Genomic DNA, 18,074 nt, shown 5'->3' with positions numbered 1-18,074 from the left:
CCAGCGATCTTGCGGTTCAAACTGACCTTTCAGTCCAATGCTTATCCTACAGTGCCAAATTAAGATCTATGTTGTTGCTATTTTTAAGTGCCTTCGAGTCAGTTCTGACTCACAGAGACCCTACATAGAATTTCCAAGGAGTGGCTATTGAATCACCAACATTGTGATTCATACCGACCTTTCATTCTAGTTCATTATCTCCAGGATCTGTTGTTGTTGTTTGTTATTAAGTTCCATTGAGTCAGTTCTGACTCATAATGACCCTCTATAGGCTTTCCAAGGAGTGACTGGTGAGCTTAAACTGCCAACCTTCGGGTTCAAACTGACCTTGCAGTCCAGACCATATGTTGTTGTTATTTAGTGCTGTCGAGTTGGATCCAACCCATACCGACCCTATACAGGGTTTCCAAGGAGCGACTGGTGAACTTGAACCACCGACCTTGCAGTTAAAACAGCTTTGCAGTCTGGCACGTATAGGTATGTGTAAATACAAATACTTACTCTAATTTATTTCCACATCAGCCATTTGATGAAACATGTTATCAACATTTATACAAGTAAACAAGAGGCAAAAATGGCATTTAATTGCCCATCTAACTCCAAATCCTATACTGATTTCATTGCATCACGCCTTTTTTAGTGACTTGTTGTTGTTAGGTGCCATCGAGTTGGTACTGACAAATAGCAACCCTATGCACAACAGAACAAACACTGCCTGGTTCTGGGCCAACCTCACAATTGTTGCTATGCTAGAGCCAATTGATGCTGCCACTTGGCCAATCCATCTGGTTGGGGGTGTCTTCCTATATTTCTCTGACCCTCCACCTTAGCAAACATGATATCCTTCTCATGACTAGAATAAAAAAAAAAAAAAAAAGCCATAATCTTCCAAAACTAATGTGCCTAATTTAGAGACCAACTGAAGAACAGATTTGATACATTAAACACTAAAGGTCAAAGACCAAAAGAATTGTGGGATGACATCAAGAACATCATACAGAAAGAAAGCAGAAAGTCATTAAGAAGATAAGAATGAAAGAAAAGATCAAAATGGATGTCAGAAGAGACTCTGAAACTTGCTCTCCAGCATAGAGACGCTAAAGCAAATGGAAGAAATGAGGAGGTACAAGAGCTGAACAGAAAATTTCAAAGGTCAGCTTAAGAAGACAAAGTCAAATATAACAACAAAATGTGCAAAGATCTGGAGTCAGAAAACCAAAAAGGAAGAACACATTCAAAATTTCTCAATCTGGGGGAACTGAAGAAAAAATTCAAGCCTCGATTTCATTATTGAAGGATTCTCTGGGCAAATTATTGAAGGATGCAGAAAGCATCAAAAGAAGATGGAAGGAATACGCAGAGTCACTGTGCCAAAAGGAAATGGTTGATGGTCAACCATTTCAAGAGGTAGTATATGATTAAGAGTCGATGATACTGAAGGAAGAAGTCCTAAGTGCATTGAAGGAATTGGCAAGAACAAGGCACCAGAAATTGATGGAATAAAAATTGAAATCTTTCAAGACAGTGAGGTGGCACTGAAGGCACTCACTCATTTATGCCAAGAAATTTGGAAGACAACTTTCTGGCTGACTGATTGGAAGAGATCATTCCAAAGAGAGGTGACCCAACCTGGCTTCCCATATTACAGGCAAATCACATCATTCTGTTTAGTTTCTTTCATTCTTTTCATTTTTTTTAATCTCCTGCTTATATTTTCAAAGCTCATCAAAAAGGATACTTCATATTATGTTTTATTTTTAGAAATTTGAAAAAATAAAATGTAAATAACATCTTGTTTGTTTATTTTTTGACCTAGGAACATACCTTACATACCATTTTATAGTTATTTATGCATTCATACTCTCTAATTTCAAAATAATATCCCACTGCTCCTTTCACAAAAATGATGATAATATTTTACTGGGAAATTTTAAATGTTAAATTTTGTATATCACTTTGATCCACTGGTAAATATTTTGGCTGAAATTGTAAGTACTGTAAAATCAATACTTACTGTCGAGGTCCTATGTCGGGGTCCCGCCTCGACAAGGAAGTGTGGGTGTCACGAAGAAGGGAGATCTGGTGGCGAAAGTGATAGAGAAAGAGAGAGACGAAATATATACAAAAAAGACAGACACACAGATATGATGCAAGCTGGCAGGTAGACAGATCTGCAAACATATTGCCTAGCATTGCACCGCATTGCACAGTATTGCATGCAGAACTAACTCTACCTCAGTCTTTTATTCTCTTTTTTAGGGAGGGATATGTTACAAAGGAAGGATGTAATTCACAAAGGGAGGATGTCACAAAGGGAGGATGTGATTACGGCAGGATACGGAACTGAAATGTGATTAATCATTCAAAACAGGATATAAGGATTCACAGGAATAACTTTTAAGATATTGTCATAGTTTTTCTTAATAATCTAACATTTTAATTTTTACAGAAAAAAAGGTTCAATCAAGCTGTTAATATATTAACTTTTAGGCTTAAATGATCTAGAGTAGCAACGTGCGGTTTCTTAAGGATACATAACATAAAGCAAGGTTCCTGAAAGGAGCCAAGCTGTCTCTGTACACTTTGCAAACTTTTGTTTGTGAGCAAGATCTCAGGCACCAGGTTTCATTTATCTATACCTAAAATGCTACATTGTTCTTAATATTCCTATATACTTTCAGGAGGAAGAAGAGCATCTGGGTTAAACTGATTATATTTAGAGGTGGTTTAATGGGGCTGCCACTAATCAACCCAGGGTCTGCGCATGCTGTCCCCAGCAACTTACACTAGGTGAAGCTTCCATTGGTTAAAAATAGAAATTTATGTCAACAGCATGTAAGAAAAAAAATTTTTTTAAAGGCATAGTGTGCTTATGAAAATAATGAAAATCTGCATGGGCATTGAACCTTTCACACAAAAAAATACACACACATACACGTGTGGTGCTACAGGTTAATGTACTGGACCATAAGGTAAGTTTGAATTGCAAGGTCGGCACTTAACAACAGCAGTGCATAGTTATGCTGTTGTTGTTAAGTACTGTATGGAGTACAGTGGGTTGATAGGATAGCACTGGACTGCAAAACACAAGGTCAGCAATTGGAGCACACTAGCCACTTCAGGGAAGAAAGATGAGACTTTCTACTCCAGCAAAGAATTAGAGTCACTATGAGTCTAAGCCATCTCAATAGCACTTAGCAACAACATATATATGCACAAACTTATACATACGTATGTTGTTGTTAAGTGCCATCGAGTCAGAGACCCGGTATAGGGTTTCCAAGTGGCTGGTGGGCTTGAACTGTGATTCAAACTGACCTTGTGATTCAAACTGACCTTGTAGTACAGTGCATTCTCCTACAGTGCCCCACCAGGAATCCATATACATATATAAATGTATGCCATACAAATTTAATTGCCAAAAAATGGTATTAATGATAAAAGAAATTGTTTTGAGCTTTATATCTTACATAGATTGCATAGTTCAGTGTTACCAGCTCTATAGCAGCAGTCAAGAAATTAAAATTGTATTGAATTAGGCAGATCTGCTGCACAATACCTCTGTAAAGTGTTCAAGAGCAAAGATGCCAGTTTAAGGGTATTTCAGTAGCTTCATATGCATTTGAAAGTTAGACGGTGAATAAGAAAAATAGTAGAAGAATTAATGAATTCGGGTTATGGTTCTGGAGAAGAAAAGAATACCATGGACTGCCAGAAAAATAAATAAAGCTTTGTTTGAAGAAGTTCTGCTAGAATGCTTCTTAGTAGCCAGGATGGTGAGATTTCATCTCATACCTAGGACATATTATTAGGAGGGACCAGTCCCTGGAGAAGGACATCATGTTAGATAAAGTGGAGGATGGCTTGGCACAGTGGCAGCAGCAATGGGCTCAAGTGTAGTGAAAAGGGCACAGGACCAGGCAGTGTTTCGTTCTGTTGTGCGTAAGGTTGCTCTAAGTCGGAACTGACTTGACTGTACTTAACAGCAATAACAGTAATTCATATATCAGTGTCAGGAATAAGGTAAATAAATAAATAAATATTATTAATGGAAGTGACTCAAAATTCTGTCCAATGATTTGCATCCTGGGTATGTCTACCTTGTACAGTTTTAATGGATATGTGGCAAAGAGATATTATATAAAGTCAAAAATGTTCAGAGTCTGTACTTGCTACTCTTTTTCTTCCTTCCCTGCCCTGTATATGTCAAACTCACTTTTGGACATTTGTCTTCTAATGAAGGAGAAGAGGATGAGAATGGGAGAATCAGAGGAGTTGTATATGTGTGTGTGAGAGAGAGATCTTTGAGGTTTGACGGGTATGGTATCTAGAAAACAGAAAATGACTGTTGGTTATTGTTACTAGGTATGACAACTGAATGAATAAGGAAAGGGAATCATACAAAATGACGTTATGGGTTATAAACTGCTCAAGTTACTTACTCTTCCAGAATTATAAGCACTGATTTGGATTTTTTTCTATTCTTAGATTATGTTGCAACTCAAACTATACCAGATGTATCTATCCTTCCTTACATTTTGGTTATTTTTTAGGCCTCATGTAACTTTTAATTTGAAACAAACATTGGCATGACTATTTTTCTAGATTTACATTGCTATTTGATTTCTAGGTTTTTCATTTTAAAATTTTGCAGTTCTCTGGGCAAAACTGCTAGTCATGTAATTCTATGGCCAAAAATATAAACATCTAGACTTTTTTTTATTTTTTAGGTTTGAGAAGTTTGAGAAATGACTTTAGGGGGAAAAAAATCAGTGTAAGACAAGGATAAATTAAGAAGAAATTAAAGTAAAGTGGCTGAATGTAGGAATAGTATTTGGGTCATAATATAAACACTTTGACATTCTAATACAGAAAGCTAAATTTGACATTCTAATACAGAAAGCTAAATACAGAAAGATTAAAATTACTGCTTTGGAGCTTTAGGAACAACAGCAAAAATGTTCTCCAGGTCAATCTTTCTACTTTATAATTGGTCTGATTGTTCTGTCAGCATTAGCTATTAGAATATAAGAAATAGTATAAACCCAGTGATGCCCTTTAAATTAATGATTTTTTTCATCGTACAGGAATATCTTGCCAGAACATTTTGAATGCTTCATTATTTAAGAAATCAAATTCAATCAAGAAGCTAAGAAATGAAATTTGTATAGTTCCATTTCCTTAATTGATGACTACTTCCTGGTTAATATTGAAAGAACATCCCATTAACCATAACTATTCTCAAGGAATTCATATAGATATCACAGTCATAATCAGACTGGTTTCATCTCAGAAAGTAAATTTGCTGTAAACTATCCAAAGATTTTAGTTTCATATTAACAGTAAAAATAACAGTAGTATTGAAAGAAAGGTGAATTGTGAGTGACAGAGGAGAAAATCTAATTACTTGGAAAGTATATTCCAAAGAACTAGAATGTAAGATAGTAATATATTAGTGATTAAAATGGTTATATTGATGGTTTTGAGTCAAGCTTTGCAGCAATATATTATGACATTTTTAAATGATGCTGGGTCTTTGGCATAGAACGCAAAAGCAGACAACGTACACAATGACATATTATACATTTACTGAACAGTATTTCAGTGGAGCTCTGGTGTGTCACTATAGGATAAGCACTGGACTAGTAACCATGGGGTCAGTTGTTCAAACCCACCAGCTGCTCCTCAGAAACACTAAACAGGGTCACTATGCATGACAATCAACTCAACGGCACTTAACAGCAACAGTATTAGTATTACAGTGGTTAAAATCAGCCTGCCTGGAAAATTGCTTATACGAAACAGAGTGGGGCCATTAATTAATATGTTCAGTACTCTTTTTCACATCTAGAACATTGCTAGTTAGAACATCCCTTCCCATTTTCTATTCTTCCCATATGAGAGCAAGAATTGTTCTCTAGCTGCCATGGCCTCCATAGCTGTATTTCTGTAATAAGAGGTGACACACAATCAAATCAAGACTGAGCTGGCTCTATTCTGTGAGCTGTATTCTCTCCCGGTTGACTTACTCTAAATAAATGAAGGCTGTTGCCTTTGACCTACTTCTGATTCATACTACCCATTCAGGACAGAGAACTACCCCATAGGGTTTTCTAATCTTTACAGATTTTACTTTGGATGTGTTATCAGGGAGAGCAGGATGAGTGAGAAAGTGGAAGACCCTCAAGGAGATAGATTGACACAATGGCAGCAGCAGTTGGCTCAAACTTAACAATGATTGTGAGGATAATGCAGGACCGGACAGTGTTTTATTCTGTTGTGCATGAGGTCACTATGAATGAGAACCAACTCAACAGCACGTAACAACAGCAAGAACAATGTTTACAAAAGAAGATCGCCACATCTTTCTCTTACAAAACAACTGGTGGATTCAAACTGTTGACCTTTTGGTAAAAGACAGGCACTTAACTACCGCTCCGTCAACCAGTGTTCCTTCTCCTTACTCTGGCTGCTAGGAAGGAGAGTGAGGGTAAATATCAGTTTTGATGAGTTCAGTTTACTTACTTTTATTCTTAACTGCTTTAAAGATAGGAACAGTATATACACAGAGCAAACAGTTTAACCAACACAAGATATAATCAAGCATAATCTCTAGACTAAGACTGCCTGGATTTGAATCCCAGCTCTGATGGTTACTAACTGCTTGTCTAGTTATCTAATAATTTTATAACAGAAATATCACTAGTGGCTGGCTTTAAGAACTAGAAATTGATTCTTTCACAATTTGTTATTATTGTTGTTACTTGCCATTGAGTCCATTCTGACTCAAAGCGAATCTATGCACAACAAAACAAAACACTACCCAGTCCTACGCCATCCTCACAGTTGTTACACTTAAACCTATTGCAGCTACCAAAGTATCAGTCTGTCTCCTTATGGGTCTTCCCTTTTATGACTGCCTCTCCACTTTACCAAGCATAATTATCCTTTACCATGGGCTGGTCCGTCCTGATAATTTGTCTGAAATATGAGAGATGCAATCTCACCATCCTTGCCTCCAAGGAGTAGCTCTTCCTACACAGACCTGTCTGTTCTCTGGCAGTCCATGTTGTTGTTATTAAGTGCCGTCGAGTCGGTTCCGGCCCATAGCGACCCTGTACAGGGTTTCCGAGGCTGTAAATCTTTATGGGAACAGAAAGCCTTATCTTTCTTCCGCGGAGCAGCTGGTAGTTTCTAACTGCTGACCTTGCGGTTCACAGCCCAATTTGTAACCACTACGCTACCAGATAGCGGTTCGAAACTATCAGTCGCTCCACGGGAGAAAGATGAGGCTTTCTACTCCCATAAAGATTTACACCCTCGGAAACCCTGTACAGGGTCGCTATGGGTCGGACCCGACTCGATGGCACTTAACAACAACACGCTACCAGAGTGCCTTCTGGCAGTCCATAGTACTTTCAATATTCTTCTCCAACATCGTAACTCTTCTCCAACATCAAATGCATCAATTCTTCTACAGTTTTCCTTATTCATTGTCCAACTTTCACATGCAAATGAGGCAACTGAAAATACCATGGCTTGAGTAAGGCACACCTTAGTCCTGAAACTGATATCTTTGCTCTTGAACATTTTTTAAAAAGTCTTGTGCAACAGGTTTGCCTAATGCAAATTTAATGTCTTGACTTCTGATTCCATGAATGCTTATTGTGGATACCAGCAAAATGAAGTCTTTCACAACTTCAATCTTTTCTTCATTTATCACAATGGTATTTATTGGTCCAGTTGTGAGGATTTTGTTTTCTTTACATTGAGGTGTAATCCATACAGAAGCCTGTGGTCTTTGATCTACAGCAATTAAGTATTTTAAGTCCTCTTCACTTCCAGCAAGCAATGTTGTATCATCTGTAAATCGTAGATTGTTAATGAGTCTTCTGCAAATCTTAATGCCCTGTTCTTCATATAATCCAGCTTCTCTGATTATTTACTCAGCCTACAGGTTAAGTAAATATGGTGAAAGGATACCACCTTGAAGCACACTTTTACTAATTGTAAAACATTCTATATTCCCTTGTTCTGTTTGAACAACTTCCTTGTTGTCTATACGTAAGTTAATTGTGAACACAATCAAGTGTTCTGGAACCCCATTCCTTGCAATTGTATCCATAGCTTGTCATGATCCACACATTCAAATGCCTTTGCATAGTCAATAAAACACAAGTAAATATCTTGTGGTTATGAATCACCTCAAGGTTGTTAACCTCAAAGTTGCTAACCTCAAGGTCAGCAATTCAAAACTACCAGCCATTCCTCCAGGGAAAAAGATTTGGCTTTCTGCTCCCATAAAGATTACAGCCTTGGGAACCCTATGCAGGGTCTCCATGATTCAAAACAGATTCTACAGTACACCATCACCACCAAACATCTTTTTGGTATTCTCTGCCTTCAGCCAACTTCCATCTGATGTCAACAATGATATCACTAGTTCCGTGTCCTCTTCTGAATCCAGCTTGAGTTTCTGGCAGATCCTTGTAGATGTACTATTGCAGCTATTTTTAAATTCTCTTCAAAATTTTACTTGAATATGATATTAATGATATTGTTCAATGATTTCTGCATTATGTTGGAGCACCTGTCTCTGGAACAGGCATAAATATGGGTCTCTTCCAACTGGTTAGCCAGATAACTGTCTTTAGAATTTCTTGATATTGATGGATTAATGCCTCCAGAGCTGCACCCGTTGTTAAAAGATTTCAATTTGTATTCTTTCAGTTGCTGGAAGTTTGTTTTTGCCAATACATTCAGTGACACTTGGGCTTCTTCCTTCAGTACCTTCAATTCTTGATTATACGGTACCTCTTGAAGTGGTTGAACATCAACTCTTTCTTTTTGGTGTAGTTATTCTGTGTATACCTTCCATTTTCTCTTAATACTTTCTGCATCATTCAATATTTGCCCATGGTGATTGGTGGTTGTTTGCTGTGGAGTTGGTTTTGACTCATAGCAATGCTGTATCGGGTTTCTGAGACTGTAAATCTTTACAGAGGCAGAAAGCCTCGTCTTTCTCCAGCAGAGTAACTGGTATATTCAAACCGTTGACCATGTGGTTTGCAGCTCAACTCCTAATCCATTATGCTACCAGGGATCTTTTTTTGCCCATAGAATCCATCCTATTGCAAGTCGAGGCTTGAATTTTATCTTCAATTATTTCAGCTTGAGAAATGATGAATGTGTTCTTTCCTTTTGGTTTTCTAACTCCAGGTCTTTACACATTTCATTATAGTACCTGGCTTTGACTTTTCGAGCTGCCCTTTGAAATTTTCTGGTCAGCTCTTTAACTTGCTCATTTCTTCCATTCACTCTAGCATCCCTCCACTGGAGAACAAGTTTCAGAGTCTCTTTTCACATCTGTTTTCAACTTTTCCAAATGCTGGCAGTTCAAATCCCCCCAGTGACAGTCTGGTTATCTACTTCTGTAAGATTGTTGTTGTTGGTGGTGGTGGTACTGTAGAGTTCATTGCCCTGTAGCATTCCTTTGGCTGTATTCTTCATAGGAGCAGACAGACAACCGTGTCTTCTCTCCTTTGTGGCTCATGGGTTCTAGCCACCAATCTTTCCGTTATCAGCAAGTCCTGGTGTTGCACTGTGGGTTTATGCACTGGACTGCAAAGTTGGTTTGAACCACAAGGTCAGCAGTTCAAACTTACCAGCCACTCCTTGGAAACCCTATACAGGGTTGCTATGGGTCAGAACTGATTCGACGGCACTTAACAACAACAATGAAAAAAATTGGCATGAATATCTTAAGGGAACAAATATGGTGTAATAACTATTGAAAATGTATTCAAGAAATGATGTGTTTTATCCGGTTGTTGTTGTTGTTAAGTGCTGTCGAGTTGGGTCCAAATCATAGTGACGCTGTATAGGGTTTCTAAGGAGCAGCTGGTGAAGACAGTTAAATATTGTTGTGGTAAGAAAAGAGTTTCACATCTTTTAATTTTGTCAGTTCAACTAGTCACCTAAATGAAGCAAGAAAAAGAAGAGGTTAACTCTATTTCCATGTTAAAATATAGTTGCAGTTCTTATGCATATCTAAGATGGCTATCCAAGATAGCCAAAATTCTTCTCTCATATTTTGGACATATTGTCAGGAGAGACCAGTCACTGGAGAAGGATATCATGTTTGATAAGGTGGTGGGTCAGAGAGAAAGAGGAAGAACCCCAACGAGATGGGTAGGCCAAGTGGCAGCATCAATGGACTCAAGCGTGGCAATGGTAGTGAGGTTGGCCCAGGATCAGACACTGTTTCATTCTACTGTGCATAAGGTCATTATGGGTCAGTTCCGACTCGATGGCACCTAAGAACAACAACAAGATGGCTAAATTTGCATTCTTGTATCAGCATGTTGGTTATTTATTTTCTTTCCCCCATGATGACTTCATAACTTTTACTGTTTATGTTTTTAAAGTCAAACTTCAAACTATGTAACTACTATTGCATTATAAACTCACTTAAGTTTGGGGAATGTTAAAAACTAGGGGAAAGAAACTGGAAAGTTTGTACTTAAATTATCTCTAGTAAATGATGTTGTTGGATTCTTGGTTGTTGAAGAAAGTATGCTAATGTAGTATGGAAAAAAAAAAAAAGAAAGTATGATAAGATAATATAAAGTCTGTTTGAAAACAATTTGTAAAAATATTGTTTTCCTGCGAGGAAAAATGACACTTTTTCAGAAATGTGCTAAAAGTTGTTTTCCATTTCTTTGATTTATGTTTTAAACAGGACTTCAAAACAGTTTGAAATGGTTCAGTAATGGCCAATGGAAACAATTGCACATTGCATAGTAACCAGATCTCTTGCAAGTCAGACTTTGACCTTTGGAAACATGAAAGATTGCAGCTGACTGTGCCATTTTGAATGTGTGTCTGTGTGTCAGTCACCACTGTAGGGCGGGTCACCACTGCTTGTTTCCTGTTTGCCTCAAACCCCAAGATGCCAAAAAGAAAAAAAAAAAAAAAAATCCAGTTGCTATGCAGCATTTATGCTGCCCTTGGTTCTGTCTACCAGATTGAGATTGAACCATTTCAAATTGTTTCAAAGCCCTGGTTTCAAATACATTTTAAATAAAATATTTTTACTAGAATTGGGAGAATCTGCTTAATAATCAATTCTAACTGCATTTTTTTTTTAAAAATTACTCATCCAATGATCCATTTTAGCAATTATTTTTTTAAACAAATAAAATTAAAGGAAGCACTGTCCAGGGGGCATCCTTACAAATACAAGAAACAACTACTTCTTGTGAATTTTATCTCTACAGACACTACCAGAATGTCAGTTAAAGATCAGATACCAACAACAAAAAAAGCGTAATTGTTGAATATGTTGAGATTTCATTTAATCACATATTTTATATTGGGATTTGAAGTATATTTATTAACAAGTTCCAATGAATTCAATGGATTAAGTCGATTTTCTTGCTTTTTATTCACGTTGTGTGAAGCTAGCCTAGAATTGTATATGCAGATGCAAGCTCAGAGATTATGAAAATTTGATGTATTGTTTTACCCTTTTTTTTTTTGCAGACAATGATGATGATCTGAATGGTCTGACAGGCAGGTTAGAAAACGCTGATGTTAGAAATGAAGATCTCCTGAAAGCTTTGAATGACACTTTGGGGAAGTTATCAGCTATTCCAAATGGTAAGCATTCAGGACTCTGTTAACTTGATTGTTGTTGTTGTTGTTAAGTGCCGTCAAGTTGATCCCGACCCATAGCAACCCTGTGTAGGGTTTCCAAAGAGCAGCTGGTAAGCTTGAACCACCAACTTTGCAGTTCAAATGCTTTACAGTCTGGCGCATTAACCCACAGCGCCATACCAGGACTCCGTAAACTTGATTAGTTGACTTAAATTTCTGATGAATGCTTTAACTTTTACTGTTTTGTCTAATAATTACACTTCTTCAGATATCAGGAAGCTAAACATTGGTTTTCTTATCTATCTGCTATTCCTTTTTACCTATAGCAATTAAATCTCTTGGAAGTCAGATTTTGACCCTTGTAGGAAACAGGCATATTGTATCACCACTCCCTCCTACCAAATATATATATTGTAGTCTAAACCTCCAGTATCTGTGAACATAGCCTTGTTTGCATGTAGAGTCTTTGACTTTGACGATGTTATCAATTAGCATAAAGTAATATTGCAGTTGTTGTTAAGTGCCGTTGAGTCAATTCCAACCCATAGTGACCCTATATAGGATTTCCAAGGAACAGCTGGGAGCTTGAACCACCAACCTTGCAGTTCAAAGGACTTTGCGATCTGACACATTAGCCAGGACTCCAATATTGGAATAGGGTGTGTCTTAATCTATTATGAGTTACATCATTATCAAAGAAAATAAGAAGACAATGACAAAGAGGAAGATGGTCACAAGAAATTTCAACTAAGTTGAAATTATGCAGCAGCATCAAGCCAGGGACCTTCTGAGGTCACCAGAAGCTGGAAGAGACAAGGGATCTTTCCTGAAAGCCTTCAGGGGCAGTGTGGCCCTACCCACACCCTGACTTCAGAATCTTAGTCTCAGAACTACAAAACGATAAATGTTCCTCTTTATAAGCCATCCAATTAGTGATATTTGTTACAATAGTTCTAGAAAACTAGTAGCTGGCATCTGTAGAAATAGACTTTAAAAAGAAATACGTAGTCATTGTGCTAGTATATTGATCTTCCACATTTTGGTCCACAAAATATTATATTACAGAAAAGTAATTAAATAAATCACTCCACTATTTTCTAAAATGTTGATTTACCACAACAATAACCCATTTTATCACAGTTCCAGAATAGGTGAAGACCATCTTCTCATCAACATATCTGTCTTGATAAAGTACAATTCATTAAACCTTGCATAGACATTAATGTGAGCCATGTTTGTAATATCTTTCCATCCAATTAAAGTTACTTGAAGTTATTGCTTGATATTAGTTCCAGAAAACATATATTTTTTAGTAATTTCAGATTTTACTAGCATTATAATTACAAGAGTTGCTGACTTTAAGTACTTTCCTGTCTTCGTGGAGTTCTTGATGTCATCTCACAACTCTTCTGGGCTTCAGTTATTAGTGTCTAATATATCAAATCTGTTTTTGAGATGGTCTATAAATTCAGGTGGAACATATTCAAGATCATATTTTGATTCTCATAGAGTGTTAATTTTCTTTAACTTTAGCTTGGGCTTGAGTATGAGAAACTGATGGTCTGTTCCACAGTCCATCTCTGGCCTTGTTTTTGTTGATGATATTGAGATCCTCCAATGTCTCTGCCCACAGATGTAGTCATTTTGATTCCTGTCTGGTCAGATCCATGTGCATGATTGACATATCATAGTAGGCAGCTGTATGTACAATATGTAGTCCATACAGACATACTCATAAAGGACACAAAGTTTTTGGGTCCTCAGTGCTTATAGACATCATGTTTACAGTATACTGTAGTCTTTTAAGTGTGTAATAACATTAGGAGAGCACTTAAAATATTGTAAAAATGACCAAAACTTGACAAAGCAACATGAAGTGTGCATATGTTGTTGGAAAAGTGATGCCAATGCACTTGCTTGTCAAAGAGTTGCCACAAATCTTCAATTTGTACAACAAACAAAAAATACAGTATTTTCAAAGTACAATAAAGCCAAGCATAATAAAATGAGTTATTCCTATATTTGTATAGATTATCATCAAAGAGAAAAATGCATACTTTTATGTAACTCACGAAATACTAAAATTTAAGTAAGTTATATGTTTTTACTATTAAAAAATCCTGAGTAACTATCTGTATATTCATGTCACATGTACTATAGAAATTAACAAACTGTATAGAAAATTTCCAACGTAAAGAACAAATATAACATAAATGCATGCTATCACATATCCAGCAAAGTCTCTCTATTGTAGAATTGAAAGACTTTGCTCCTTCTCCCCATGGCCTCTGGAAGTACTGATTAAATCTTAAGCCATGTTTTGATGACATGGAAGAAAGATGTGGCAGTCTATTTCCTTGAAGGTTACAGCCTTGGAAACCCTATGCGACATTTCTACTCTGCCCTCTAGCGTTGCTATGAGTTAAATCAGCTCAGTGGTAATTGTGTTCGTTTGTTTTATGACCCATGCGGAAAAGGGTCTCTCTTTAATATGCTCAGCTGCAAATCACAATATGCCTTGTACTATGAGCACTTAGAATAAACACTTTGCTATTTTAAGAACTAACCTGGTATTCATAGCAAAGGTCCTAGAGAAAATTAAATTTTGTTCATTTCCTACAACTGAATTAAGATAGAGTTCAGCCTTTTATTTTTATAATTGTGTCCCTGAGGTCAGCCAGCTGCAGCCATGTTTTGACAGGCATGAATGAAAACACTAAACCCATACCCTTTGTTTTGTCTCTCATATGCTGTACTTCCGACAGATACAGCCACGAAACTCCAAGCTGTTAAAGACAAAGCAAGACAAGCCAACAACACAGCAAAAGATGTACTGGCACAGATTAAAGACCTCCACCAGAACCTTGATGGTCTGAAGAAAAATTACAATAAACTGGCAGACAGCGTAGCCAAAACAAATGCTGTGGTAAAGGATCCTTCCAAGAACAGTAAGATCTCTTTTTTTCACTTTGATTTTGTCATTTATTTCTTTACACTAAAATTTATTTTAGAGTCATAATGGTATCTCTGGAGAATACCCTCATACTGTTGAAGTCTGTCTTCCTTGTTACATGCACTGAGTTCAGGAACTGAGTGTCCTGTTGATCCAATACTACAATCCAGATCTCCCAGCTTGCACCAGATCATTCTTCACCTAAATATTGTTCCATATGAGGAGAATTAGGAATCTGTAAGGCCTGCATGGAGTCCTGGTGTGGTGCTGTGGGATAAAGCACTGGACAACACGGTTGGTTTGAAACCACAAGATTGGCAGTTCCAAATCACCAACCGCTCCTTGGAAACCCTATATACGTTCGCTTATGAGTCAGAACTGACTCAATGGCATTTAACAACAACAACCAGGCCTGCATGGTATATGTATATTTGGAACCTTTTCATTGTGAATGGAGAGAAGATTTACTGAGATGATCAGTTTCACATTCAAGAAATGGTCCACTTTGGTTTCATCTCAATGATGCAGTCCTCTCCATGTAGCAGCATTATGCCACTTCCTCCCTGTGGTTCTTGTCGTCATTTCACCTCCTTCGCATCTCTTCTCAACTTTGTACTTAGGTTAATGTTGCCCTTTTGATCTTGAATAGTTGACCATTCCATGGTAAGCATATCTCATTAGTGCTGTTGTCCACCATTTATACCTATCTACTGCTTAGCTGAAAACTGGTCCACAAGTGTGAGTTCCATTCCAGACCTGAAGAGTGGTCTTGGACTATAGTTTCAGGTTCCTCCAGTTTCTTTCTGACCAGTAAGACTGCTCTTTCTTTCTTTCTTTTTTAAATAATTTTGAGTTTTGTTCTACATTTTCTCCCACTCGATCTGGGACCTTCTAATGGGATCCCTTTCAGAGTCCAGTAATGGTAGCCAGGAAACATCTATTTTTTTCTGGTCTCAGAGTCATGGTCCATCAATCTCTTGACTAGCTGATTCCAAACATCTTCAATTTTCATCATTCTTCTTTTTTCCACACAGTTGTACCTTACATCTCCTGAACCTCAAAGACTTTTTGGTTCTTGAATATACTCCTAAAGCTGTACTTTAGGAAATGATGTCCTCAGACTTTATGAAGTTTCACGGCACATAGAGGTTAAAGAGCACAGTCATTAGCAGGCTAAATTAGAACAGGACATGAAAAGGGTGTCACTGTTGCATGCTATTGAGTGAATTCGGATTCCTAGGAACCCTGTAAGACAGAATAGAACCACCCTACATGGTTTTCCAGGCTGAAATGATCAGGTCTTCTTTATCATGGAGTGTCTGGTAGGTTTGAAGCTGTGACCTTTCAGTTTACAGCCTATAGCTTAACCATTGGATCAGCAAGACTTCTTTCATTAAAAGGGGTAGCAACTTCAAATGCATTCAAAAAATTTTAATTCTGGTATCTCATTATACAAGTCACTATTATTTATTTAAACTTCCAGGAAATAAAAATATCAAATTTATCTAGTTTACAAATAAGGATATTCCTTTACCTTTAATTATATTGCATAAACTGAGAGTGACTTAATAAGAATTTATTGAAATAAGTCCTGAGAAAATATACAATAGTTTAATATAACAATAATTTAAATTATTAGTTAAATGTACTATATACATGTTAGCATTTTTAAGTGTACGTTTTCCATCCTAACAAATGATAAGTCTTTATCTTGATATATTATTTCATCAAAGGAGGCACTCAATTTTTCCACTTATCACTCTCAGGAGACTATTCTTGTTTATATATCAACATTTTAATTGAGTCTCAGACTATTTGTAGACTGTAATAAGAAAAATGTCATTACTATTGACATATAAATTCTGATGCTGTTTGACTTGGAATCACCCTCTGGTTTCAGCACCTTAGACTCAAATCAAATCTAAGAATGCTATGTGTACACTAGGAAAGGTATATACACATACAATATACACTGCCAAGGTAGGGATAGGAAGATTTCATTCCTTAACATTTTTTCAAGAAGAAGGAGAGCTATATATATTTTGGGTTATGCTTAGCTATTTGTAAGCCCTGAGCTAACCCCTAAGGTCAAATATTCCTGTAGAATTTCTGAATCTGATGTCTACCACATCACAGTATTTTCCAAAGAAAATTAAAGGAAATGTGTTTTAAATATGTTGTTGTTGTTGTTGTTGTTGTTGTTGTTATGTGCAGTGGAGTCGGTTCCTACTCATAGTGACCCTGTACAGGGTTTCCGAGGGTGAAAATCTTTACAGGAGCAGAAAGCCTCATCTTTCTTCTGCAGAACAGCTGGTAGTTTTGAACTGCTGATCCTGAGATTAGCAGCCCGATTAGTAACCACTATGCTACCAGAGCTCCTTATCTCTTACTTACTTTAGGCTTTCAGTCATCATTTCAAACAACTTCAGATTGACTAGCAACTGGTAGTGACCTTTCATAATATTTATCTCTAACTTGTTTGATCATATCCTCTCTAAAGAGAAATCATTATTTGTAAAGATTATTTAAATTCAGTCTGTTTTCTGTCTGATTAGAATATTTTAATAAACCATCTTTGAATTTGAGCAGTGCATTGCTAAAGTGATATATGTTTGTATACCACTATTTGATTACATTTGTTTGTCTTAAAATGGGGCACATTATAAGTTGTACCTATTGTAAAAAGCACCATTTTTGATAGTCACTAATGTATAATATCTGTTAAAATTATTTCCTCATTAATTTTATACTTCTTTTTGTTTTACTTCCATATGATATTACCTGAAGAAATCAGTATGTATATGTTTATTTGTACACTTTTTAGTTACTTTTATGCTTGGTTGCCTATGCAATAAGCTTCAGCTTTGCATGTTACCATGTTTTGTTATTGCTTTAAAGATCGTACAACTGTCCTTCCCAGTGTTACAGTATTAATGCTTGCAAGTGTTCAAACTGACCTGTGGTCAAGTGCTTATCCTGCAGCATCATACCTGGACTCCAGAGTAATACTTAGATATATAAAGAAGAGAAGCATAAATAATAAGTTTGATATAAAATGTTTTCAATTTTATCATGAAGATTATATCTGTATAATATCCATATAAGAATAGACAACTAAATTCCTCCACAGGTTAAACTAAATTAATACATTTCTGATAACTCAAACTCAATCACTGGAGGCTATTGGATTAAAATAGATTAGATCTATAGTGTTGTCCTTGTACCCCTGAAGCCCATGGTTAACTATTTCTTATAGGTAATTATTCTCACTTCTAACGTATTTTAATTGGAGAATCACAAAGTAAAATTAGATCTTAGCAAATGTGCAACTGCTGGAATATGAAAACATTCTGTCTGGAACGTTTCAGGTTTTCAACTGAATGTAAAAAAATAACACTTCCTAATAGCTAGAAAATAATAAGAAAATAAAACATATCAAAACCTGAAAAATATGGCCAAAACT

At 36.6% G+C, this 18,074-nt stretch overlaps 1 protein-coding gene across 1 annotated transcript in view; it reads left to right on the top strand.

Annotated features, from left to right (window-relative positions):
- Nucleotides 1-18,074, top strand: part of LAMA2 (laminin, alpha 2) — a 747,229-nt gene that overhangs the window by 620,228 nt on the left and 108,927 nt on the right. Inside the window, exons 42-44 of the mRNA XM_006834727.1 lie at nt 11,545-11,661; nt 14,424-14,606; nt 17,399-17,404. Of these exons, the coding sequence (XP_006834790.1) occupies nt 11,545-11,661; nt 14,424-14,606; nt 17,399-17,404 (306 nt within the window). The remainder of the gene's footprint in view (nt 1-11,544; nt 11,662-14,423; nt 14,607-17,398; nt 17,405-18,074) is intronic.

This window comes from Chrysochloris asiatica, unplaced genomic scaffold, assembly GCF_000296735.1.
Source record: "Chrysochloris asiatica unplaced genomic scaffold, ChrAsi1.0 scaffold00013, whole genome shotgun sequence".
Classification (NCBI taxonomy): Eukaryota; Metazoa; Chordata; class Mammalia; order Afrosoricida; family Chrysochloridae; genus Chrysochloris; species Chrysochloris asiatica.
The sequence above is the reverse complement of the archived record's forward strand: the minus strand, read 5'-3'. Positions and strand labels throughout refer to the sequence as shown.